Source organism: Ochotona princeps, chromosome 16 (genome assembly GCF_030435755.1).
Source record: "Ochotona princeps isolate mOchPri1 chromosome 16, mOchPri1.hap1, whole genome shotgun sequence".
In the NCBI taxonomy this organism is placed as follows: Eukaryota; Metazoa; Chordata; class Mammalia; order Lagomorpha; family Ochotonidae; genus Ochotona; species Ochotona princeps.
Window position 1 is genome coordinate 14,019,877 of NC_080847.1, and position 26,972 is coordinate 14,046,848.

At 51.3% G+C, this 26,972-nt stretch overlaps 1 protein-coding gene across 3 annotated transcripts in view; it reads right to left on the reverse strand.

Annotated features, from left to right (window-relative positions):
• Positions 1–781: 781 nt before the first annotated feature.
• The window catches only part of PRMT7 (protein arginine methyltransferase 7), a 32,082-nt gene continuing 5,891 nt past the window's right edge, over positions 782–26,972 (reverse strand). For all 3 annotated transcript variants that reach the window (XM_004584174.3, XM_058675023.1, XM_058675024.1), the window contains exons 3-18: positions 26,444–26,480; positions 23,980–24,129; positions 21,595–21,703; positions 16,022–16,134; positions 14,126–14,367; positions 13,374–13,554; positions 10,789–10,916; positions 10,315–10,450; positions 9,494–9,577; positions 8,824–8,871; positions 8,194–8,283; positions 4,662–4,823; positions 3,325–3,399; positions 1,714–1,874; positions 1,162–1,258; positions 782–1,024 (exon numbers count right to left, since the gene is read on the reverse strand). In XM_004584174.3, the coding sequence (XP_004584231.2) occupies positions 854–1,024; positions 1,162–1,258; positions 1,714–1,874; positions 3,325–3,399; positions 4,662–4,823; positions 8,194–8,283; positions 8,824–8,871; positions 9,494–9,577; positions 10,315–10,450; positions 10,789–10,916; positions 13,374–13,554; positions 14,126–14,367; positions 16,022–16,134; positions 21,595–21,703; positions 23,980–24,129; positions 26,444–26,480 (1,984 nt within the window). In that variant the 3' untranslated portion in view covers positions 782–853. The remainder of the gene's footprint in view (positions 1,025–1,161; positions 1,259–1,713; positions 1,875–3,324; positions 3,400–4,661; positions 4,824–8,193; positions 8,284–8,823; positions 8,872–9,493; positions 9,578–10,314; positions 10,451–10,788; positions 10,917–13,373; positions 13,555–14,125; positions 14,368–16,021; positions 16,135–21,594; positions 21,704–23,979; positions 24,130–26,443; positions 26,481–26,972) is intronic.

The following is a 26,972-nucleotide window of genomic DNA, read 5'->3' on the forward strand; positions in this document are numbered from 1 at the left end:
GTTTCCAGCCCTTCTGAGTTCATGCCCTGACTCGGCATTGTGTCCCTGCTGAGAACCAGGAGCCCACCCACCTGACACTTCCAAGGGGCAGCAGGGGCCCTCTCACACAAGGGAGGCCCATGGGAAGGGGCTGCGCCACCTATTCTGCACCCCAGTGACTGTGCTACGGGCTGCTGAAGCTGTCCTGCCCACAGCTCAGAGCTTACCTAGGTGGGGGACTGGTCACAGTGCAGCTTCCCCAGGCCCTGTGTGTTCCCAGGGTGTAGGCTGGTAAGGGAGGCCCCAATCATCAGTACCACTCAGCCATGCGAGCCGGGTGGGCAGTCCCACCTGTCCATGCTGGGAAGGTACCTGTGCTGGGGGTAGGCAGGGACACTGTCTTGGAGTTTCCTCAGCACTGTCGGCGTGGTGGTCTCCCAGCCCCTGCACATTCCCAACTTGGTCACCAAACCTTGGTGCCGCACCACAGAACCAATAATGCCAAGGTGAGACCATGGCAGAGGGGCTGGGTATGCAGGCAGTGGAACCTCCGTCTCCCAATCCTGGCTACTTGTGCTAATGCACACCCTGGGGTGCAGGAGGAGATGGCTCAAGCACTTGGGTACTTGTCACCCATGCTTTGGCCTGTCCCAGCCTGGCTGTTGCAAACATTTGGGGAATTAACAAGCCAAGTGGGACAATCTTTCTCTCAAATAAAAACAAACAACATCATTTTTTTTTTTAAAGAAAGAGGGCTCCATGTGCCCCGAGGCCCTTGGGTTTCCTTCCCAGAAAGCCCCGGGCAATGCAGAGCCCCCCCGGCCACTTTATTTCTCAATACACGAGGGTCAGCCCAGGATACCCGCCAGGAGGGTCAGTCCGGGACGCCCAGGAGACCGAACTCCATGATGATATCTCCAGTGTGGGGCACAAACTCCACAGTATAGTGGACCATCTGGGGGCCCTGCAGTGGCACCTTGGGGTCCAGTGGGGTGCGGAAGAAGTACACGGCCTGTTTGCAGTGGGGGTTCCATTGGCAGTCCCCCTGTAAGAGCAGCAGCAAGAGGACACTGTGGGCATCTTGGCACCAACCCAGGGCCACCAAGAGAGTTACTCAGTCCAAGGAACACAATGCCACAGGTGGTCTCCTGGCATAGGGGCAAGGCACAGGGGAGGCCCTACCTGGTCTTCGGCAGGCCTCAGGAGGCCAGTGCTGACCGTGTGCTCCGGGGTCAGGTGGTACTCCATCCACAGGACGGCCCCGTGGCTCCTTCCAGGCCTGAGACAAACACAACACAAGCACGGTCTCAGCTCCAGCCCCCTTTGCTTCCCAGACACCCCTGGTCTTCCCGCTCCTCCTGGACTCGGGAGCTCCCCTAGTCACTCAGGAATAACTGGGCAAGAAGAGCCACAGCCCCAGGCCAAGCACTGCATGCACCCAGACTCCTGTTTTTCCTTTCAGTTGAGAGAAGGGAGCTGGTGCTGGCTGGTACCGAGCCTGCCTTGCCGTGAACGGCCCTCAGAAGTCCTGACCTGCTTCCATTCCTGGAAGAGTTCATGGAAATGGTCCGATGGGTAACCATGGTAACCAAGTTCACATTTCCCTGCAGCAGTGATCCACAAAGGGCGCTCAGAGGCAGGAGGTGCAGCAAGTCCACAGTGCCACACAAGGCCAACGCAGCCCCCATCTGCCAGTGTGACAGCTCAGCTCCTTCCCCTGACACCCACACTTACCTCTGCAGCTCCAAGTAGCCCTCGGCACGCAGAGGCTGCTGGGGCACGGGCTGCTGGAAGTCAAAGGTCAGGATCCGCTGGGCTGGGGACAGGCTGCGGCAGGGGTACTCCCACAGTGGGTGGGGCTCAGCCTCCTTGCTCTCCCGGAAGTCCAGGGCACGCTGGGAGAAGAAGAGAACTCAGGGGTCTGACAAGATAAGCCAGTGGCTCTGCAGAGCCACAGTTGCATGGGCAGGATGCCCAGAGCCTATCAAGGCAGCAGTAACCTCTCCCCTCAGTCTCTAAGCTTCCCCTTCTCACTTGGACATGGGACAGCCACTTTGCTTGAGCAATGCTGGGGACCAAACCTGTCACTCACCCAGTCATTAACACTATATGGCCACATCGCCTAGCAAAGGCCAGGGGCAGAGACAGCCACCTGTGGCCTCTGGGAGTCGGGTTGGGGCTGCACAGGCTGGGACCCAGAGCTCCCCAGAGGGGGTGAGCTGCAGCAGCAAGCAGAAGGGACATGGACAGGAGCCAAGAGGGTGGCCAAGGCCTTCTGGCTTCCAAGCAGAGGGCCTGACAGCTGCACCTCAGGAGCTTTGATTAGGCTCAGTCTCAGCTGTGGCAATCTAGAGAGAGAACAAGCAGACAGAAGGTCTCTGTCGTTCTGCCTTACGCGTGCATGCCAATAAATCTTTTTAGGTTTATTTATTTTCATTGGAAAGACAGATTTATGGAGAGGAGGAGAGACAGAGAGGCAGATCTTCCGTCCAATGATTCACTCCCAAAGTGGCCACAACAGCCAGAGCTGCGCTGATCCAAAGCCAAGCGCCAGGAGTTTTTTCCAGGTCTCCCACATGGGTGCAGGGTCCCAAGACTTTGGGCTGTCCTTGACTGCTTTCCCAGGCCACAGGCAGGGAGCTGGATGGGAAGTGGGGCCGCAGGAACATGAGTTGGAGCCCTTATGGCATCCTGGCACATGCAAGGCGAGGACTTTAGTTGTTAGGCTACCATGCCGGACCCATACCAATAGATCTCTAGGAGACAAAAGTCAACCACAAGTCTCTGAGGTCTGCACCCACAACCCACACAATGGGAGCTGTGGGTTAAGCAGGAAGGGGCCAGGCAGGCCCCGCTGGCCTGCAGGCATGCACTGTGAAGCTCCTCTGCACACACACAGCCCCAGCCTTGGTGATCTCACTGCATTCATCACAGATCCCAAGGCCACTGTGCTGCCGTGAAGGCCCCAGGCTCCGAGGACACACTCTCTGGCAGCCGGCTCTATCCCTGCAGTCAGATACTCAGCGTATTGCCAACACAGAGATCACCCCACAGGGACCCTCCTGAATCATCCTGCCCTGAGAAAAGAATCCCCAGGAGGCAAACAGCTGCCTCAGGTCACCAAGCCGCCTGGAAAAACAGAGACTCTGCTGGGACTCTGCTGGAAGGTTACAGCATGGGGAAGAGGCAGCCCTAACCACGCTGGTTCTAAGCAAGCATTCTCAGCAGTGCAGGCAAGACGCACACCCTCCACTTAGCCAAAGCCCTAGATGCTGCCAGAGGGACTGTGAGGGGCCATAGCCTCTGGGTGCTGGGACACTGCTCAGAGCGTTGCTTCTGGCCTACCTGAATCATGTCATCCATGATGTGCACATCGAAGCCTTCACAGTCACCACAGGGGCTCCGGATCCGCCACAGGTCCTGTGGGAAGGTGCAACCCTAAGTACAGCACCTGCTGGGCACACAGATGTCTGCACCCACCTGAGTATGAGATAGGCAAGGGGTCTGAGACCATCCAGGCCTGCCGAGGTCTTGGCCACACCTTTAGGTGGGCGGCACCAGCACTGCCCACCCATTTTCTAATTAAGAGACCACCAATGGGGAACATCTTACCTGTAGGTTCCCCACCAACAAGGAGGGGTCAGGGGATGCTTAAAATCCCAAGACCCTTCCTCAAACGTTTGGTGTCTCTCTCTCCCTCCCCTTTCGAGAGGCACCCCACCTCCTGGCTTTCTCTCCGGAGGTGCTTCCCTTTCTCTCCCTTCCCTGCTCACCTGGTCCCTTCGCAAATAAACTTTTCTGTCTGCAACAGATTCCCAGCGTTTTATTTCTATACTAAGCTGAGGAAAGAACCCAACGGGCATTTCTGGTAACAGGGGTCATGGACCAGGGACTCCCCCCAGCTGAAGGGACTCGGTCCCTGGTGGCATCAGCACACCACAACAGGATACTCAGCAGCGCTCCCAGGCTCAGGGTCAGCCTTCCAGCCCAGACCACCCCTAGTCCCAGCTCCCCAGGGGTCGATCCTTTGAGCGGGACACACCTGGACCAGGGTACCTCCGTCCCTGCCTCCCTTCAGGGACGTAGGCCAGGGAATATAAACATTTGTTCTTGAGATTCTCCCTTGACCATGAAAATGAGAATCTATGTGGAAATCTGATCAGGTAAAAACAACACAGAAGAAAAGCACAGGAAGCAGGCCTGGAGCCCCTCAGGCCCCGCAGGAGATAAGAAGCTAGCCTTGAGAGGTCTAGCAACTACAGCATGCCCCGGTGCCACGCTGAGCTTTTCAACAAACCTTTTCATAAAAATGCTTTTCCCACAATGAACTTTGTGTCTGCAGTTCCGCTTTGATGAGAACATTAAAATGAAGCTTTTCAATTCTTCCTTGCACAGACGCTGCCTCGCCCGGCTCAAAACGCTTTTAACTGCAGGAGCATGGCTTTTCAGGAGAGCAGCACAGGGCACATGGCCTGTCTCCTGAAATGCTTAATTTCTGTTCTTAATTATTCTGATAAGCCACATTGTGAAGTGACAGCGCGTAGCCACTTCTATTTCCCGTGGCAAACAGCTGTGTTCTCACACACACTGCCCCATGGCTTCCTGCAGCACGCTGATAGGCACACAGGAGACCTGAGGCCTGAGTCCCACGGGGCCTTCAGCAAATCCCTTAGGCAGCCTACCCGGAACTCCACAACCATGGCGTGCAGAGATGCAGCCTGGGGCATCACCACGGCACCTGGCCCCAGGTGCTGGTCTAGCGCAGTGCGGACATACCAGAAGTACAGGTTGTGCCAGGGCAGCAGACTTGTGGTGAAGAACGGCTCCGCCAGGAGCAGAGACACCTGTCGGGCAGAGAGTCAGATCCAGGCATCAGAGGGCTCTGCCCGTGGGTGATGGGCTGGGCTCCCACCCTCCCACCCTCCCCACCCCCGCCAGAACCCAGAAGGGCAGACCACTCGCTCAGTCAGTCAGCAAACAAACAGCCAAGTCTGTAGCTGCCTTGTGGTTGAAAAGCTGAGTCCTACCCTCAGGAGTGCACAGCAGAGGAGGACGGGGAGCTGTCCCTGACTAACGGATAGGCAAGGAAGGGGAGCAGAGGGGCCCTGGCGGTCAGAGCCTGGTAGGGATTTCCAGAACAGCATCCTGCAAGCCCCCACCAGCTTTAGCAACACACTCCTCAGGGCCTGCAGGTGGGGACACAGGCAGGGCAGTATCCCCAGCACCCAGCAAAGCACAAGTAAACATTTGCTGAGTAAACGAGCAAGTGTGTGACCAGGAGTCAGAGAGGCAGGGAGTGTTAGTGTGTACCAGGCCCAGGGACAGGTAGGCTCAGCAGCAAGGGGCCTGGGAGCCATAGCCGAGGACTGGAGGCAGGGCTAGGACAGTGCAGCAACAGGCTGCAGGGGATCTAATGCGGAGCTCAGAAGGACTGTGCTCCAAAACCCTGCCCTCTGAGGACGAGGAAGTGAGCAGAGAGAAACATGACAGGGAGCCAGGCACAGGGAGACAGGTGAGCACAGTGTGGGCTGGGGTGAGCAGAGCGACTCTCAGGGCTGGGCCTGAGCTGATGGGCAGAAGGAAGACGCTGGTCAGAACAGACAGAGAGGCAGTGACAACACCGGAGCACAGATGGGCTGAGAAACAGCAACAGACAGACTTCCTCCCTGTTATCTGCCAGGTCATTCCTCAGACACGAGCAACAGCCAGGGTGCCAGGATGAGGCCAAGAACAAAGGACTCCACTCAGGCCTCCACATGGGCAGCAGGGAGATCAGGCCATCACCTGCCGCCTTCCAGGGTGCCTTAGCAGCAAACTAGACTGAAGTGGAGCAGCTTGAACTCAAATTGTAAAACATGGGATGCCAGCATCGCATGGGAAGACTAACCCACACACTATAATATCGGCCTCTGAACTGTACACTTTTAAATTTGAATTGCACACTTTTGAATTTTTTTAGGATTTATTTATTTTTATTGCAAAGTCAGATATAGAGAGAGGATGAGAGACAGAGAGGAAGATCTTCCGTCCGATGATTCACTCCCCAAGCAGCTGCAACAGACAGTGCTGCGCTGATCTGAAGCTAGGAGCCAGGAACTTCTTCCAGGTCTCCCACGCGGGTGCAGGACCCTAAGGCTTTGGCCTGTCCATGACTGCCTTCCCAGGCCACAATCAGGGAGCTGGATGGGAAGTGGAGCTGCCGGGATTAGAACCAGCACCCATATGGGATCCCGGCGCGTTCAAGGCGAGGAGGACTTCAGTGCTAAGCCACTGTGCTGGGCCCTGAACTGTACATTTTTAACAAGTGAGTTGTAGCAGTTGCATATGAGTTCCACCTTCACAAAGCTGTGAAAGACACGGAACAAAATGGGCAAATACCTGAACAGTCACATATGTGAGCAAGCACATAAAAAGACACACACCCACTAAAAAGGTTATACTACAAACCCAGGGCCCAGGATGGTGCCAACAGGGTATAAGATGGTACTGCCTCTCTGGCAGCAGTTTCTTACAAAAGTTGCACAAAATGAGTACATGACTCAGCATGCCCACATCTGGAATCTGCCTCAGGGAACTGAAGCCACTCAACTTTACATAGTACTCACAGCAAGCAGAATTCTCAAAAGTAGCGAAAATCTATGATGCCAGCATCCCACACAGGCACTGGTTCAAGTCTCAGCTGTTCCACTTCCGATTTAGCTCCTGGCTAATATGCCTGGGAAAGCAATAAAAACTGGCCCAAGTATTTGGTCCCTATCACCTATATGGAAGACCCAGATGGAGTTCTAGTCTCCTGGTTTCTGCCTGGCCCAGCCCTGGCTGTTGAGGTCATTTGGGGAATGAACCAGTAGACAGATGATATCTCTGTAACTCTGCCTTTTAAACAAATAAATAGGGCCAGCAGCGATAGCGTAGTGGCTAAAGTCCTCATCTTGTACACCCAGGCTCCCATATGGGCGCTGGTTCTAATCCCTGCTTCCTATCCAGCTCCCTGCTTGTGGCCTGGGACAGCAGTTGAGGACGGCCCAAAGCCTTGGGACTGTGCACCCACGTGGGAGACCCAGAAGAGGCTCCTGGCTCCTGGCTTCAGATTGGCTCAGCTCCAGCCGTTGCGGCTCACTTGGGTAGTGCATCATCGGATGGAAGATCTTCCTCTCTGTCTCTCCTCCTCTCTGTATATCCGCCTTTCCAATAAAAATAAATAAATCTTTAAAAAATAAACAAATAAATAAATCTTAAAACAAAAAAAAAAACCCCTGGAGAACAACCCCAATGTCTAGCATATGTGGATAATGGGATACTATTCAGGACTGAAGAACACAACACAGGCACACTGTACACGATGCCCACAGGCCTTAGATGGACTGAAAGAAACGTGCCGTGGGAACACGTGGACAATCACTTCATTTCTGTTACATTCCCAGAAAAGGGAAATGGACAGAAATAGAAAGCAGATCAGTGGCTTCCCGGGTCTGAAACCAGGCTCCAGGGAATCTAGCAGGAGACACAAACGCTCTACACACATCAGCCAACAGCTCTTTCATGTTATAGAACGGCTAAAGATCACTGGCCTGTACATTTGAAATGGGCTCCTTTCAAGGCATATCAATTACTTCTCAATAAATCTGGTTTATGCACAAAAATATATATCAGCATAAAAGGGCAGGCAGGAAAGACAAACACTGATGGGCTCTGCCCTGCTGCCACATCTGCTTAAGGAAGACAACAGGTAGCAGCTGGACACCAGACCTAGACCCACAAAGAGGGGTCTACCTGCAGTGAAGGCCTCCCATGGCCCCAAGCCACCTGAGGGAAGATGTGACATTTCCAGGGCAGGGCAGCAGGGATGGGGCAGAGCCTAGGGGAGACAGCTAGGGCAGGTGGAAGAGAGGAGGAGCAACCAGAGGGTCAGAAGACAGAAGTGGGCACAGACAGAGAGGGCCCCGGTCACACGGCACAGGGAGGCACGGGGAGGCCCCTGCAAGGAACAGGTTCAGGAGGGGGACAGTATGTGTCAAAGAGAAGGGAGATGGGACTGTCCCCATGAGGCTGCTCTGTCCTAAACCAGCAGGGCATAGAGAGGCCGAGCTGTGAGGAGCCGATGGTTTGTTCCTCAGGGTCCCAGGAAAACACAGGGACAGGGCAGCAAGCACTTGCAGTGAAGCACCCCACCCTGACAGCCCCCTGGATGCGGGCAGGGGTCCTGCTCCTCACCGTTCTACCCTCCAAGTCTTCAGACGTTAACAATTCAGGCCGCTTCTCTATGATAGTAATTTTATCTTCCAGATGATTAGCTTGGAAGATCTTTGAAAGAGTACACAACAAAAGAAAACACCAATTACAAATGTATTTTCGTTTAGAAAAAAAAGAAAAATCCCAAATCCCCCTCAAGTTGCTCTCTGTGCTGGAGAACCCCAGGCCCATGACAACAGGGTGCCTCCTCTACCTGCCCTGCAGAAACCCCTGCCTTAGGGGCAGCCAACAATCCCCGGATGAGACTGTGGGCCAAATGCAGTCACAGCAGGACCTAGTACCAGGTCACCCACCTGGGAGGAAATCAAACCTATCGCTGGCCAGGGCAAAGAGTGCACATGCCTCCCATAAGGCAAGGAGCAGTGGTGCCCCAGAAACTGCTTCCGCAGGCATGCCAGTTCCCTTACTTTCACATGAGATGGAAATGCCTGAACCCAGTCAGCTGTGAAACCCAGCGTCACAGCATACACGTTTGGGGGACATTCAAGGGACAGCTGGGCTGCTAAGACCCAGCCTGTTCCCCGGGGACTTTCCAGCAGCCAGAAGGAAAGCCTCGCAGGCCTCTGGTAGTCAGACACGACAGCCACTTGCCTTTTTCATCAGTCTGTGAGAAGCCGCTGAACTCTCGATTGTAAATACCTGAAGAGAGCACCACAGTATTAGTTCTCACACAAGTGCTATGCAGAGGCAAAATCACATATTCAAATAAGACAAGATCAGTCCAGGCAGAGGACATCACCTGAACAGTTCAACCTTGCTTATTACTGACTTGGGACAGGACAGTCTGCATGGACCCTGACAAGGTGGCAGCAGCTGGTACATGTAGGCAACAGACCACGAGTCAAGTAGGTGGCCGTACAGGTCAGCTGTACTTGCAAAAAGCCTTCACCAGGGGCTGGCATTGGGGCACTACAGTAAAGCTACAGGCTGTTTCACTTTTGATCCAGTTTCCTGCTAAGGACCTGGGAAAAGCTGTGGAAGATGGTCTAAGAGCTTGGGACCCTGCCACCCATTTGGGAGAAATGGATGAAGCTCCTGACTTCCAGGTAAGCCTGGCCTTGCCCTGGGGAGTGTACCAGCACATGGGAGATCTCTGTAACTCTTAAATAAATAAATCTTACAAAAAGAAAGAAAATGTGCACAGAAGTGTGCACCTAACCACATGAACCTGATTCAAGAACTGACCTTAAGAAAAAACAAGCAATGAAATAGAGAGCAAAGAACCGGCCCCCAGAAGCTGACAGGAAGCCACGTGCAGTACCTTCTGGGCGCCCAGGTGGTGGGCTAGCATGGAGAGCAGGCTGCCGTCGCTGACACACAGGCAGACGCTGTCCGGAGTCAGCACCTGCGGGGAAGCGGGAAGCAGGAAACAGGAAGCAAGAAGTAGTAGCTTGACAGGCTTTCCTGCTAAAGCCTGTGAGGTGACCCACCCCACTCTCCAACACCTGCCTCTCCTGAGTCTCTCCAGCAGACCCCAGGGGGCAGGAAAGACCCTCTTCAACCCAAGCTGGAACACCTCGCTACAGGAAGCCCACACCCAAAGCGACAAGGATGGGCTCTCCCTGTGTGGTGACTTGGGGGCTGTCACTCAAGGCTCAGGCATGTTCAAGTGGTGTCCTTACACAGGGATGACCCCGAGACTCCTACACCTTGGATCCTTCCTCCCCTGGAAACATACACATGCACACACATGCACATGGGTTTCTGAACATACAGAGCCTCTGAGCAGCAGTAGTGGTCCCCAGGCTTCCCAGCAAGGAGAGCCCTGGGGTCAGAACTGGATGACAGGCAGCAACAGATGAAAAGGGGACAGGGGTGGCTCATTCACACTAAGTGCTGGGGACCACAAAGGCGTCCAGCAGGTCACACAGAGGCTGCAGAGAGCCCGGAGGAGGCTCACACAGATGCGCAGAGGGCAGGCCCTCCAGGGGACCACAACCAGCCCCCCAGCCTTCCTCTCAGAGCAGCTGACTAAAGTCACAGACAGGAGAATGCAGAGACACGATCAGCAGATGTCAGACAGAGAGCTGGGGCCAAGGATAACCCCCTACGCCCACCACCACCCCCAAGCTAGACACTTACGGTCCCCAGAGCCTGGACATATTGCTCAGTTCTGTCCGGGTCATTGAGCTCTCCAAACCGAGGCCGGGTCCAGAGCAGGTGAGCCTGGCAGTCACACACGGGGCGCACTTGGGGGACCCTCCCGTTCTCTTCAGGACTAAGGCAAGAGATGAACTGACACACAGGGGCAGAGGGCATGGCACAAGCCCCCGCCCTGCAGACCTGGATACAGGCCTGGGGCTCCTTCCACAAGCCTGCTGAAGGAACACGTCCAAACACTCAAACAGGCAGCAGAGACTACAATTCCCAGCCCCAGACCTCATCCATGTTGGCACTCAGTGGAGTCTGGCCCCCTCTGAATACACTGACACGCCCAGCCACAGCTGTGCTCTTGTTCCACTCTGCTCAAACCCCAATCTGCCCCCAGTGCCCCCAGAGCACCCACCAACGGATGCTGGCATCCAGGCTCCAAAGGCTCCCGAGGCTCGGCCGTACCTGCTCCGCTGAAGGCTGTACCACACACAATAGTCGTCGTGGTGGGCTACCAGGCAGAGGGCTGAGCCCTGGCTGACGGGCTCCTCTTGGGGCAGGAAGTACACACACTGCATCCAGTGGTCCCGCCACTGAAAGGGGGACAGAGCCAGATGAAAACAAGGCACAACTACAGCAACCTCCTAACCCAGGGGCTACAGCCACACAAATATGCCTATCAATCCCAGAATTATCTATACAGGCAAAAACTGGAACCCCCCAGTACAGCAGCTCAGAGCCCACACAGGGGTTTCCAATGCCACGTAGGCAGACTGCTCGACAGTTTCATAAAATGAGGTCTTTACAACCATTATAACGTTTAAGCCTCTTTTTAAAAAAGAAAAGAACTGCTCCAAAAAGTGGATGCCCAGCTCAACTGGGATGAGATGGCTGCCTCTGTCTTTGGTCATCCTCAGAACCTGAGCATACTGGGCCCTCCAGGCCCTGGGCCAGGCCCACATTCACACCCACGTAAACAGTTCTTGCGCATGTAAAATGTCTACTTGAACACAAAAGCAAGACAATGAAAATCCAACCAGGTGTCTTCTGGAAAAAGCAGGCTCTGTGAAACCTGTTACTCATTCCCATGCTATGCAAATTCATATGAACACAAAAGCAGACTCTCTGAACCCCCTGTGCTCCCACTGCACTCCCTGTCACCTGTCCCTCCCACTGTATCCACCACAGGGGGCTCCCCAGTCCCAGTGCTAAGAGCTGGCAGCAGAACCCACCAGCCCATGGGACAAAGAGAGGGACGATTAAAGCACTTTTGTGACTCATTAGCAGCTCGCAAATTCCAAACAGTGCAAAAGCCATGGCTTATACAGGAAAGGGCCCAGAGCCCACTGTTAGAGGACCTGGGGGCAACCCCCCCACCGCACCGCTGTCACTAGGGGCTGATCCCCGAGTTTCCTGCCACAGCCCCTGTGAGGATCCCTCACATGAGGATTCCAGGGGACAACGAAGGGAGCCCTGCTTGGAAGGTGTGCACATGAAAGCACTAAGTTTATTCTCATGCTAACTTGCAGTCACCACACCTGCTGGGAGGAGGAAGAAAGCTGCTCAAGGCCAGTCTCCACTCTGGGAGCCAATCCTGACCTGCACCCACACCCACTTAGCCTGCAGAGAATCAAGGCTGCAGCGGGAGGGAAGCAGCTGCCAGCTAGTTGCTGCTGCTTGGGGCAGAGCAGGGATTGAGGCGCTCACAGGCCCAGGGGAACTATGCAGTGACACAGAGGATTAGGGGATGGGGGGACAGCTAAGGCCTTTCTACCACGTCCACACTATGTCTACCCAGAACCAAAACAAAGCCAGGGGTAGGGGTAGTGCCAAGGGCTGACGATCCCTAAGCTCATGTTTTACTGCTTGGCCCTGAAACATCTTCCACACTCATTTCCTTTTGAGTGTATGTGTGTGGGGGTCACACACATGCACATGAGCAAAAAAAAAAAAAATTCAAGATGCATGGACAGTGAAAAAGAAGTTTCCTATACACCTCTAATTGCTAGCATGTCTCCCTCCCAAAAACAATCTTTCTTTTTTTTTTTTTTTTTTAGCCAATTCTGGTGAATTCTTCTAAAAATGTCCTATACACAGTCCTTTCTATGACTAACACCAGCATCAGCTGAACAGACACAGCTCTGCTCCTTCGTGTTCCACCTGGTAATACGCTCTGGGCCTCTACCATGTCAGCATGAGAGTTCCCATGTGGACAGGATACAGGGTGACAGACTAATCAGAGCTGTGGTGAGTGCCCTACACACCATTCTGCACATGCATGCATCTATCCAGAGCTCAAGCAGCTGCGGGCAGGGTGGCTTTCCATGGGGACATCCAGGGACTCACTTCCCTGCTCCTTCTCCAACACAGAGGGCCCCAAGCTTTCTCAACTTTTTTCACCAGCAGGTGAAAGCTGTGGCTGTTGAGTTTCACTACTTCTAATCTTAGTAGGACTGAAGACTTGAGCATGTGTTTAAGAGTCAGCCACACCCCTCTTCTGCAGTTCCTGTCCTCTGCTCATGCTGTGTTGAGCTGGGAAGGTGGACTCGGAGCCCCAAGGGTGACTCAGGGAAGATTATGTTAGGACTACTAGGAAGCCAGGTCCCTGCTATTGTAACTGGGAAATAACAGAAAATGGCCTTGAATGCTTGAGCCACTGCACCCATGTGGGAGACTGGGAAGATGCTAGGCCTGGCATAGTCCCAGCCACTGCAGCCATTTGGGTAGTGAACCAGTGAATGAAGAATGACCCCTTTCTCTCCTGTTACTCTGCCTTTCAAATAAATAAACCTTAAAAAAAAAAAGGCGAAGTTTTTGTATCGCTCACTGTGTCCACGGTTGCTGATCATGAACTCACACTGAGAGGTCTGCCTTACCAAAGCGGGCCTGTGCTTATCTTTCTAACTCCTCTTTGCTTCTGACACAACTCCCTCCTCTACCTGTGAATTCTAGAGAATCTGCAGTTTAACCTGCTCTTGTCCCACAAACTAAAGTGGATGGCAAGTTTCCTGTTCGACAAGAAAACATGCTCAGCTCCTCCTGCCTCTTACCTGGAGACCTCCTGGCTCCGAATGTGCCCAGAAGGGGGCCATGGTGCACTTGATCTTCCCTTCAGGGTCCATTTCAATATCCCACCAGGACAGGACCACCTGAGCCCGGCCGGATGCCACGGGTTCAAACTGCCGGCTATGACAGGCAGCTGAGCTACTGACTTGCTTGCTGAAGTCCACACTGTGGAAGAATAGCCAAGAACTTAAATGTACTTTAACCCATACACTCTGCTTTCAAGTTTCTCTAGTGGCCTAACCAACAATGCTGCTTGGTTGCAAAAAAAATCCTCTGGCTTTCATAAGCAGGTGACACCAACCAGGCCTCCTTCTCACTCAAAAGAACTTAGAGGGGCCAGAGCCATGCCAACAGTTAAAGCTGCCCCCTGCAGCACAAGCATCCCCATGTGGTCACCAGCTCAAGTTGTGGCTGCTGCACTTCCAATCCAGCTCCCTGTCAATGTACCTGGGAGAGCAGCAGCAGATGGCCCAAGTGTTTGGGCCCTGGCACCCACTTGGGAGACCTGGAAGAAGTTTCTGACTCCAGGCTTTGGAATGGCCTGGCTCTGGTCGCTGTAGCCATTTGGGGAGTTAATCAGCAGAAGCAAGATCTCTCTCTGCCCATCCCCCATCCCTAGCCATAACGTTTCAAATAAACAAACAAGCAAGCAAACAAAATCTTTAAAAAATAACTCCAAGGTTCTGAATTCCATTAGTTCTCCCAAAGAGCTATCACTCAGGTGGGTCCTCAGTACCTGAACATCGGCAGCACATGGCTGAGGACAGTGAAGTCGGTGGGTGACACTTGGTTCAGCTGTATGTCATAGACAGAGGGCGCACCGGGGCACCTGTCCAGCTCCGCGGGAGGATTAATGATTTGCTCCCCACGGCTGGTATGAATGCAGATGGGGAACAGCTTGTTCCACGACCACATCTTTCTCGACTCCACCAACTGTGCGTAGATGGTGGCCCGGTGCGGCACAGCCTCACAGTTCTCCTAAGGTCACATTACAAACAAAAGGACAACCAATCAGTACACGAACCATAGGCAATCTCACTGGTTAAAAAAGTTACTGGGACCAGCGTTGTGGTATAGCTAGGAAAGCTGCTGTGACACCACAATCCAACATGGGTACTGGTTTGTGTCCTAGCTGCTCCACGTCCAATCTAGCTCCCTTCCTGCCAATGGCCTGGGAAAAGCAGCAAAAGATGGCCCAAGTGCTTGGATCCTGCCATATCTTTGGACACCTGGATGAGACTCTTGGCTTCAGCTTGGCTTTGCCCTGGCCACTGTGGCCACCAGTAAACCAGGGATGGAAGATCTCTTTGTCTCTTTTAACTCTTTCAAATAAACAAACAAATAAACAAATACATAACTAAATCTTTAGTAACATCTAAAGCCACATCATTATTAGGACAGTAAAGTATTTTCAGCTATAAGCTCTAGAGATAGGGAAAAGAAAAGGCAAAGGAAGCAGATTTCATAAAAGTATACACACAATGCCTAAAATGATTTATGCCAGATAAAGTCCAAGCTCTTGGCACTTTAAGGGTTTAAAAGAGCAGACCCCGATTCTAATCCCAGCAGCCCCACTTCCCATCCAGCTCTCTGCTTGTGACCTGGGAAAGCAGTTGAGCATGGCCCAAAGCTTTGTGTCCCTGTACCCACGTGGGAGACCCAGAAGAAGCTCCTGGCTCTTGGCTTCAGATTGGCTCAGCTGCTGGCCATTGCAGCCACGTGGGGAGTGAACCATCGGATGGAAGATCTTTCTCTCCTCCTCTCTGTATATCTGATTTTCCAACAAAAATAAAATAAATCTTAAACACACACACACACACACACACACACACACACCCTAACTGTCACCATGCTGAACTTGCACATTACTTGGAAGAAAGGATCCTAGTGTTACTGAGCAGTGATCTGGCCCCAGGTCAGGACAACCTTCAGTGTGGCTTTTAACTCTTCTTCTTCCTCCTCTTCAAAAGAGAGAGAAAGATTCAGAGACAGAACACAGACAAAGCAAGCACTCCTATCCATTAGCTCACTTCTTCAAAGCCCTGCAACAGCTGGCTGGGCCAAGCCAAAGACAGGAGACTGAAACTCGACTCAGGTCTCCCACATGGGTGGCAGAGACTTCAGTATTTGAGCCATCACTTGCTGGCTCCCAGCGCGTGCGTGAGCAGCTGGATCAGAAGCAAAGCTAAGACATAAACCCAGGCGCTCTGACAGGGGATGTGGGGATCTCAACCAACACCTTAACACTTAAACACGTGTACCAGAGTCTGACTCTTGAGTGTGGTGCTTGTCAGGACACCAGAAGCTCCTCATGGCCAAGTGCAAAGGACAAATGTCCACTGTCACTAGGAGTGCTGGTATTTCCAGGTCCTGCTTAAGTGCTTAGCCCAGTTTTCCTCCAACCTCAGTCTCTACACTGGGCACCAGTGTGAGGACACACACAGTTATTCCTGCACAGGAATGACATGCACTGGGTTTTTCTCCCTCACTACCTCTGGCCTTCTGAGCCACAGCCTCTGAGGTAGTGAGGGCATAAGTGACCCATGTGCCTGGGGAGACACTGAGGGCTGAGGCTAGGCTGAGCTTCACGGAGATGACAGCCACAGACACAGGGCAGCTGGGGATCCACTACCTGCACGAGATGCCTGTGCGCGTGTTCATAAGAAGGCAGAGCCCCTTCTCCGATCAGCTCCGTGTCAAACAGCTCTGTAATCAGGATGTTGGCACGACATGGCATATCACCATCTGAGGAGCACAAAGAAACAGAACTAAAGTGAGACAGGCCAGGGGAAATATTTACAACAAATCCATGAAAGGTGAGAGGCCATATGGTCATTACACTGATCACACACACAGATGCTGAAGCACTGGGCAGCAGTACAGTGTCTTCACCTGACTTTCTCATGGTTCATCAAAATATACACCCATACGTGTGTTTGGAAACATGTTCACACCTGGAAAGTCCAGACTATTGGAATTTTTCGTTTTTACCTTTTCACTTTTTCTGCACATTTTAAATTGGTACTAAGAACTAGGAAAAAGAAAACTAGTAACTTCCAAGAAGAACCAAGGTAAAATAAAAACAGGTCATTCAAAACAGACCATATACCAACCAAATATACAGACATTGTTTCATCCTGATTAGCAACTGGAGAGAAACAAACAAAATATTAACTACAGAAATTAGAAAAAAAAATTTAGTTAAAAAGCAAAAAGTGAATGCTGGTATTTGGTCGCAAAGAGAGAACATCAAGCCAAGAGGCTGTCTAATGACCCTCCCACTCACCCTCGCTTGGCTGCATCTCCAAAAATCGAAATTCATGATTTAGATGCCCCAGATTCCTTATAACAAATCCCCTTAATTAACTTAGTGTCAGGCCACCAAATAAGCTCCCAAATGACTGCTGTTTTAGGACAGGACAGTTCTGGAAGATTCTGTATGTCAACTCCATTTTTCTAAACCACTGTAATGTAATGTTAATTATAAATGTCAATGAGCCAAGAAAGCAGACAGACTTTGGAAGGGGCTGTTCACTATGAAGAATGAACTGTAAACATTCTAATGGCTCATGAATTACAACCTGACAGGTCTCACTCATCTTCTATACAGGGACAAGACTCATAGATGAGACACAAAAACAGCAGGAAAGGGGTCAAAGACAGGGGTTAGTGGACAAACCCTGAGCTTTGGGTCCATTCTATTCCTTGCATCACCTCTAAAATGAGCTCTGACCCACTCCACAGCCCTACCCCCATCTCTACCCTTAACCCATCCCCAGGTTTCAGCCCCAGTGACTGGCAGCCCCCAGGCATACACTTCAGAAACCTGGACATCATTTAGGAGCTTCAGTCACAGAGTCCCTGACCACCTGCTCACCACTGCACCCCAGGGCCCACATCAGTGCCTGGCACGCCAGCGAGCAATTGTCAACAAACATTAGCTGAATTCAGGAGACTTCCTTTTCTGTCACTCCACAGCCAATCACCCAGCCCTGCTAATTCTATCTCCTGGTTTCATTTTTAAGCCAATTATGGAGCTTAAAATGATTTACTGGGCAAATCTGCTTCATTAAACTAAAAATAAAGTGTTCTGACCCAGTGAATTTTAAAACACTTAGGAGAAGCCTGGTGTTTAGAGTGAGTGCTGACAGAGCCACGGAGACCTGAGAGGGCAGCTGCCTCAGGGGCTTCATGTATCTCTGTCAATAGCAGGAGGGGTGAACAAACAGATGCCGCTCTCTGGGCATATGCAGTCCATCTCAGGGGAACAGACAACAAGCTGAGATGACATTTCTTCAAAGGCCTGAGAACAGGAACGTGGAGCAAACACGTGCAGAAGCGGAAGGCGCACAGAAGGAGAAACGAGACTGGAACACGTTCCGGGCAGGACTGACTGACCCACACAGCAAAGCAGCAAGGCATGGAGACAAAGAGAAGCAAGAGGGACCCACTCCAGCAAAGACAGCACACGCTGCTGGGCTGCAAATGAAATTCCCATTAAATTTTTTATTTTTTTATTTTCCAAATCTGAGCGGCTGTGGACTGCACAAGGCTGACAAGGCCCTGAGCAAGTAAGAGAATGGAATCCTGAGTCAGATCTGCACAGTCCACACACTCATGTGGGAACACAGACATCAAACACAATTACATAACAATTTAATCACTGCAGTGCTGAGTACTACAAAGGGAAATCATTAGGAAAGCACACAGGGGCCTGTAGGGCAGAGGTGGCCCTGAACATGGATCTCCAAGGGCTCAGTGCTGGGCAGGCAGAACACCGAACAAAACAACTCCACTGCCACCCCAATGGAGAAAGTGGGAGGATACCCACCACTCCCCCACTCCCAACAACTGGAAACCTGGAAAAGATAAAAAGAGGAACCTTTTCAGATGCAGAATGAGACAACAGTCTGCTTCCCACAAGAAAAATGAGCCAGGTGTGCCCTGTGGCTGCTTCAGTTTTCAGTCAGGGAGAACCTCACTGACACTGTCCACGGGTGACAGAGCACGTGCAGTGCCAATGAGATTATGGAGAAAGCAGATGACAGGGACGTGGAGATGACAGAACTCACCAGACTGCGACGAGAGAGCCAGCCGGATGCAGGGTTCACACCACCGTGCAGGCTGCTGTCCTCCGGTCTGCTGCCCCAGATAATCACCCTGTCACAGCTGGCACACTCAGGGCTTAGAGCATCTCTGTCCAGCCAGGCCAAAGTCCCTAGGCCCTGAATGGTCAGCCCCCCTGGCTCGGGCCTAGGCACCCAGCCGTGAGTGTCCTGCACTGTCACTCCTGGTTACCTCACTAAGGGGGCACCCTTGGAGTCGGCTTTCAGTCAGCCAGCATGCTATTGCTGAGACCATGTGCGGTGGTCTGTGTCTCAGCAACTCGGGCTCTGCAGCTCAGCAGCGTTGTCCAGGTGACTCACGCTACAGGAGGCCACGAGAGTCCTCTCTTGCCCAGTCTGGCCTGCTCGTCATGCCCCTGGCGACCTGGGAATTGCTTTCTTTCTCTAAGATTTATCCGTTTGAAAGGCAGGGAGAGGGGAGCCAGGTCGACTGAGAGCAGCAGGAATCAGGTGTTACTCTTACCTACTCTGTTCACTCGCCCAGAGGCCCACAACGGCCTGGGCGAAGCAGGCTGCAGGTGGGAGCCAGGAAGTTCCCCCAGCTCTCCCACTTGGGTAGCAGCAACTCAAGTACTTGGGCCATTATCTTCTGTCTCCCAGAATCATCATAAGGAAGCTGGATTAGAGGCTGGAAACATCTGGGATCTGAATGAGGAACTCTGGTATATAACATGGGCATTCTGGGAAGCAGCTTAGCCCAGTGTGCAGCAACACCTGTCCGTGAACTTTGTTCTTCTGAAATTGTGTTTTTTTAAAACTCTAAAAGTACCTTTTGATTCTTTTACATACTATCAATTTGTCCCATTACTCATGTTCACGTTTTCTTCTAAGTAACATTTATGGTCACCATTTTAGCATCTTTATCTTCCATTTCTCCACTCCTGTCTTTTCTGGGTTTCTTCTGTTGGCTTGTTATTATCTTGGCTCTGGGTCATATTTTACTTCTTTGCCTATTGACTAATTTTTAAAATTTTTATTGGAAAGTCAGATGTACAGAGAGGAAAATCTATCTGATGATTCACTCTCCAAGTGGTCACAATGGCCGGTACTACGCCTATCCAAAGCCAGGAGCCAGGAACTTCCTCCAGGTCTCCCATGCGGGTACAGGGTCCCACGGCTTTGGGCCATCCTCGACTGCTTTCCCAAGTCACAAGCAGGAAGCTAGACATGAAGCGGGGCCACCTGGATTAGAACTGGCGCCCACATGGGATCCCGGCGTGTGCAAGGTGAGGACTTGAGCCATTAGGGTACCGCACCAAGCCCTTTTTATTTATTTTTTTTCTAAGACTTTATTTGTTTGAAAGGCAGAGTTAGAGAACTCTTCCATCTGTTGGATCACTCCAACTGGCTACAACAACCAGGGACAGGCAGCCTAAACTACCTAGAATTTTCTTCCAGGTCTCCCACAGATGGGAGATGCGGGGGCTCAAGCACTTGGTCAGTCCTTTGCTGTTTTCCCAGGCACATAAGCAGGCAGCTAGATCAGAAATGGAGCAGCTGAAATTTGAACTGTGCCTCTCTGGGACACTAGTACTACATGCGGTAGCTTAACTTGCTACACCCCAGCTCCAGTCCCTTGTCTCCTGCGTTTCATTTAGGTGCTACACCTATCGGAGATTTGTCATTGCTAAGTGCCGGATTTTGCTGCCTTCCTTCAAAAGCTTCCAACTAACTATAGTTGACTTACTTTTTTTTTTTTTAAGGTTTATTTATTTTTATTGGAAAGGCTGATTTACAGAGAGAAGAAGAGACAGAAAGATCTTCGATCTGCTACCTCATTCCCCAAGTAGCCACAACAGAGCTGAGCTGATTTGAAGCCAAAAACCAGGAGCTTCTTCCAGGTCTCCCACACGGTGCAGGGTCCCAATGCTTTGGGCCGTCCTCGACTGCTTTCCCAGGCCACAGGCAGGAGGCTGGATGGGAAGTGGAGCAGCCAGGATTAGAAACGGCATCCATATGGGATCCCAGCGCGTTCAATGTGAGGACTTTAGCCGCTAGGCCATGGTGCCGGGTCCAAAACCTGTTTTAGAGCTTGGTTGGGGCAAAGCTGGAACAGCCTTAAGCTAGGGCTTCTCAGTAGTAGCCCTGTTGATATTTAGGGTCTGATTATTTCTGTAGTGGGAAGCAGTCCTGAACAGTGTGGGAGGTAGCAGGACCTCTACCCCACTACCATCTGTGCCAGCATGAATCGTAACTAGATATGGCCACATGTCCTGGGGAAAGAGGGCTGCAGGGCAGAGTCCCCACATGGAGGACCACTGGCCTAAGGATTCCTGAACCAGACTGAAGAGGCGTGGTCCGAGCAGTGTTTCTGCCAAGCACCTGGCTGCTCAGTGAGGATTTTCTGGCCTAGCTGACCAGCACTTGCAGGCTTCATGTCTTCTGCGAGCTCTGGATATTGCTCAGCTTAGAGCTACATGAGTGTCTTTGGCCATATAGAGCCTTACTCTGTACTTGAGTTGCTGCTTCTCAAGTGGGAGAGCTGGGGGAACTTCCTGGCTCCCACCTGCAGCCTGCTTCGCCCAGGCCGTTGTGGGCCTCTGGGCGAGTGAACAGAGTAGGTAAGAGTAACACCTGATTCCTGCTGCTCTCAGTCGACCTGGCTCCCCTCTCCCTGCCTTTCAAACGGATAAATCTTAGAGAAAGAAAGCAATTCCCAGGTCGCCAGGGGCATGACGAGCAGGCCAGACTGGGCAAGAGAGGACTCTCGTGGCCTTCTGTAGCGTGAGTCACCTGGACAACGCTGCTGAGCTGCAGAGCCCGAGTTGCTGAGACACAGACCACCGCACATGGTCTCAGCAATAGCATGCTGGCTGACTGAAAGCCGACTCCAAGGGTGCCCCCTTAGTGAGGTAACCAGGAGTGACAGTGCAGGACACTCACGGCTGGGTGCCTAGGCCCGAGCCAGGGGAGCTGACCATTCAGGGAAGTTTTACACACACAAAAAAAGCAAAGACCACCACACACAGGTCCCATAAGCATGCAATAAACTCAAAATGATCCCATGTTGTTGGAAAAAAAGCTTTGCTCTTCACACAAGAGCACAAGAAGCTCATGCCAGAAAATGTGCAGATCTCACCTGGCCCCACAGTCACCTCAGTGGAATGCTTGTTGATAATCTTAATCTTCTCACTGAAGCCATTTTTCTCCACAATTTTCACAGCAGCATCAGCCATTGGCTTGAAAACCTAGAAATCAGAATAAACAATAAATCAAATGACATTCTAGCACTCACGTTACTGGCAAGATTCTAGTCCTAGCATTTGTCATCTTACTAACTTTATTTTCCAAATACGTTTTGAGAATGAACTTAAAAAGATGAGTCAGGTTTCACTTGGGGTTAGGAGCTCCTATTCCATCAGACACGGGATCCCTGCACTACCTAGTGAGAGCACTAGGTGTCACTGCCACACTAGACTCAGCAAGAGGGCTTGCCTCACAAAGCAACCATCTGTGCCATGTAGCACCAACAGCAGAGAAAAAAGATGTGAGGTCTCAGACACCTCTGAGCTTCTGAAGGAACGAACCCTGAAACCAAAAAGCAGCAGAGAACAGACTAAAGCCTCAGGCCCCTGCACTTCCGAAATGACCACAATACCCAAGGCCGGGCCAGGTCAAAGTCAGAGCCTCCTCTGCCATCTGCCATAGGGATGCAGGGGCCCAAACACTTGAGCCATTCTCCACTGACTTCCTAGGTACACTAGCAGGGAGCTGGATGGAAAATGAAGCAGCCAGGTCTTGAACTGGTGTTTATGTGGGATCCTGTTGCGGTGGGGGACCACATTGCTGGTCTGGTATTTTTTTTTTTTCTTTTTAAGATTCATTTCTTTTTATTAGAAAGTCAGAATCACAGAAAGAAGAAGACAAAGATCTGTCCACTGGTTCACTCCCCAAGTGGCCATAACATTCAGAGCCGAGTTGATCCAAAGACAGGAGCCAGGAGCCTCCTCTGTGTCTCTCATGCAGGTACAGGGTCCCCAGGCTTTGGGCAATCCTCTACTGCTTTCATAGGCCACAAACAGGGAGCCAGACAGGGAGAGGAGCAGCTGGGACATGAACTGGGATCCCAGTACATGGAAGTTAAGGATTTTAGACACTGAGCCATCACAATGGGCCCCTGACACTAATCCTAAGAATGTGAGCTGACTTTGGGGCACTTGCTGAGGAAATCACTGGGGCCAGTGCTGCAGTACAGCGGGTTGAGCCACCACTTTCAATTCCATATTCCACATCAAGGTGTTTACTGAGTCCTGGCTGTTAAGCTGCTGATCTAGCCCCTGCTAGGGAAGGCAGCACAACTTGCCTGGGTACCTGAGCCCTGACACCCATGTGGGAGACCTGCAGGAATTCCGAGTTCCTGGCTTTGACTGCTTCAGACTCCAAGATCTTGTTCTTTCCCACTCTGTCCCTTTGCCTTTCAAATAAATAAGAAACATTCCCCAGAGTCCTCCTTTATCAAATGCATAACAGTGAAGTCTCCACCCTGTTGTGTAATGGCTGAGGTTCTACCTGCTCCTAATCCTACTCAAATATCCTCCTAATGGCCAGCCCAACAGCTTCTTCTCGGTCCTCTTCTAATTCCACTTGAGGAAAAACAACAACGCTTTTTTAAAAATATATTTATTTAAAAGACAGAATGAGAAAGCAGGAGAGGGGAGGGAAGGAAAGAAGAGAACGGGGGGAGATCTCTCTCCAAATGGTTCCAACAACCAGGGCTGGGCCAGGTCAAGGCCTGCAGCCAGGAACTCCAAACTGCTTTTAGGAGCCCAAGGTGTCACGAACATCTTTTGCTGCCTTCCCAGGTACAGCAGCAGGAAGCAGGATGCGATACAGGGCAGCTAGAATTTGAACTGGCGTTCCTGAATGTGATACTGAGATTGTAGGTGACAGTGTAGTCCATGGTGCCACAATGCCAGGCCCTTCAGCCCAACCTCTAGATCTGTGCTGCCCAATATGGAAGTTACATGTAACTATTTACCTGTAATTTATTAAATAAAATGAAAACCACAATTCAATAAAACTTGCTGTATGATGCAAATCTATAGCTGTGCTGTCCAACACCAAGGCCCTGGTCACAGCTGGTCACCGAGCGCTTGAGATGGAGACACTGAAGGCAGTGACTCTCAACTTTGCTACACATTCAGAAAACCCCACGCCCAGCCTCACTCCAATAAAACTAGACCCATCTCAGAGGGAAGTGAAGGTCAGGAGCCGTGTACAGGTGCCAAGGAGCTTTTAAAACTTCCCCCTGGTTCTGCTGTGTAGTCAGGGCTGAGAGCTCCTGTTTGCAGAGGAGAAAGCACACTCCCGGAGCCAGGAGTCGCATGTGACGCATGCTTGGAGGCCGGGCCTGAGCTGGCGTCCGGCGAGCCCTCAGTGGTGTCAGAGACAGAGCATACAGGGAAAGAGCAGGCACGGGACTTCTCAGAAGGTGCAGGACACACACCTGAAGAGCATGGCTCACCTCAACTGCATAGCAGAAGTCGGCACCTGCTGTGACCGCCATCATGGACAAGAGTCCTGTGCCAGTGCCAATGTCAAGGACCACAGCCTTCTGTCCTCTGTCCTTCACCCTGCTCACAGCTGCCCGGATACCCTGGTAGTACTTCACATTCTAAAAGAAAGGGAAAAATTAATTAATTTCAAACCAATTACTTTATTTATTTTAAAAAGATGATCTACTAAATTTATTTATTAAAAAGGAAGAGAGACAAGTATTTTCCATGTGCTAATTCACTCCCAAAATGATCACAAATAGCCAAAGCTGGACTAAGTCAAAGGCAGGAGCCAATATGGGTTTCCCATTCATTTGAACAAGGGCTGGGGCTGTAGCACAGTGAATAAAGCTGCAGGTTGTGGCACTGGCACCCATATGAATGCCAATTTGAATCCCAGGCTCTACTAATATGCTTAAGAAAGCAGTAAAGAACAGCTCAAGTGTTTGGACTTTCGTATTCATGTGGGAGACCCAGCTTCTGGCTTCTAACTTTCAGCTTTAGACTGAACCAGCTCTTGGTGTTGCGGAGTGAATTAGCAGACGAAAGATCTCTGTCTCTGTTTCTCCTCCTCTGTCTGTAACTGTTGACTTTCAAACACATCAATTTTTTTTAAAAGAAAAAATGCAGTGGTCCTAGTATTTGCACCATCTTCCTCTGCCTTCATAGGTGCACTAGCAGGAATCTAGGCTGGAAGTGGAACAGCTGCACTCTGATATGGGATAAGGCACCACCAGCCCTCCCCCCCATTCCATTTATTTTAAGAAAGAGTTTCCATTCTAGCATCCTGGTTGGCGACAGCAGTGTCAGCTGTGGTCCCCTGGTCATTCTGGCTTCTGCAGGAAGAACACTGGCTGGTCTTAGCTGGGTAGGCCTGGTGAGAAGTATATTTATCTTGGTCCTACCAAGTTGCAATTAAATTTCCTCATCTGTGTCACACTGGGTAGGGGACAGCAGAAGCCAGACACATTTTTCAGACACATGTAGATTTTATCTTGAAAGCACTCAGATGTCACCAAAGGGTTTTAATAGAAAAGCATATGGGCAGACTGGTATTTCAGGACAACCCTTTGGTGAGCAGGCACCACGGCACAGGCACTTAAGCTGCCACATGGGATGCCCACATATCCGAGTGCCAACTGCAGTGCTGGAGGGAGTTCTGGCTGTTCCACTTCCACTCCAGCTTCCTGTTAATGCATCCTCGGAGGAAGCAGATGGTGACTCAAGTATCTGGGAGACTCAGAGTCAGGGCTTGTGGCTTTAGCCTAGCTCAGCCCTGGTTGTTGCAGGCATCTATAGAGTGGACCAGTCTCCAATGGATGAAAATAAACAGTTTAAAAAAAAAAAAAAAAGGACCCTCTGGTCAGCCACATGTAAGGACGCAGACAAGGGCTGAGCTGGACTGTGGGGCAATAGGATCAGGGCTTGCGACCGAGTACAGGCCCACAGGACAAGTGAGCTACCCTTCCAACACGGCTGACTGCTTACATGGCAAGACCACTGTCGAGATCCCCTGGAGGCTGGGGCAAAGAAGGACCCTCTCTGCACATCATGCTACAATCAGAAAAACCCCAGCCCCCAAGAGTCCACTGGGAAGTTCCAGACCATTAAACTAGATGGGATTAGTCAATAGTCAAGAACAATGTTGGTCTGCAATTCCCCACAAGCTCAGCACAGGGACTCAGACACATGATGGAAATGAGCGAGGCCTCCAGCTACCCAGCCACTGTGATGGGGACGGCATGATGAAGGTACTACGCGGTCCTTTTGCCAGGAGCTTCCAGCCAAGAAGGTAGGCTGAGCCGAGTCAACCAGGCTCAGATGAAGGAGACATCCCTACCACCTGCCCTGAAACCTCTCCCGCCTACTGGGTTTTAGGGCTTCCCTTTGCATCCGTCCACTTCAAACTTTCCAGCTTCTGAACCATTCAGATATGGCAAACTAGCAAGCAGTCTGAGAGAACAAGGAACGCTAGGCTGCAAAACACCCTAAGACCAGACCTATATTGCTCCACAGATCAGGCAAAACACAAGTGTGGAAGAGAAAATCAGAAATGTAATTCTCCAGTGAGTGCCAAACGTACTGTGGAAAATACAGTCTGTGAGAGGACTAATCTAGAGATTAGAGATAAGATTTAAAAATCACAGGCTGACTGTCCATGTGAGATGCCACATAATTAGAGTTTTTACTAGAGTAACAGCAGAGATCAACTACTATCCACATCTCTTAATCTGAACAATGTCTGAAGCAGTTTAAAAAAAAATTAAAACCAAGGCAGAGCCAGAAGCCAGGCTGAGCCTCCCACTAACTCCTGACCTTGCAACATTGTGCAGTGTGCACCATTGTGACACAGGAACTCCCAGGGAGCTTCTGACCTGACAACAGTCCAAAACTGTTAACGGTGTCAAGATAACGGTTTCCTTTTATACTCACTCTGTCTTTGTCATGCAGCATATCTGCGTAGGATGACCTAGAAAACAAGACAGGTCAGGAACTTCTGCTAAAGATGATCTGCATCAACACAACACAACACAAATACTAAGAGGATCGGACCTACGCGTCAGTCGTGGGAAACTGCTATCCGCTGTATTCTACCGCACTACAGAAAAACAGCTCAAACACAGATAATCTCACACCTGAAAAGCTGTGGGGAGCGATTCAGTGACAGCACTTGCACAGCCACTGACGCCTCCAATCACAACTTGGGCCAGCTTTGCCTCATAACTGGCCTAATCTTCTATACAGCTGCACCCTGTGATAACCACAGATAATACACTCAGGAGAGGTGGTGCAGAAAAGGCAAGTGCAAACCCAGCATGGTCCCAAGGCTTTGGGCCATAAGCAGGGAGCTGCAACAGAAGTGGGGCAGCAGGGACACAAACCAATACCTGTATGGGATCCTGGCACAAGCAAGGCAAGGATTTAGCCACTGAGCCATAGCATCATGCCCTAGCTCTTTTTT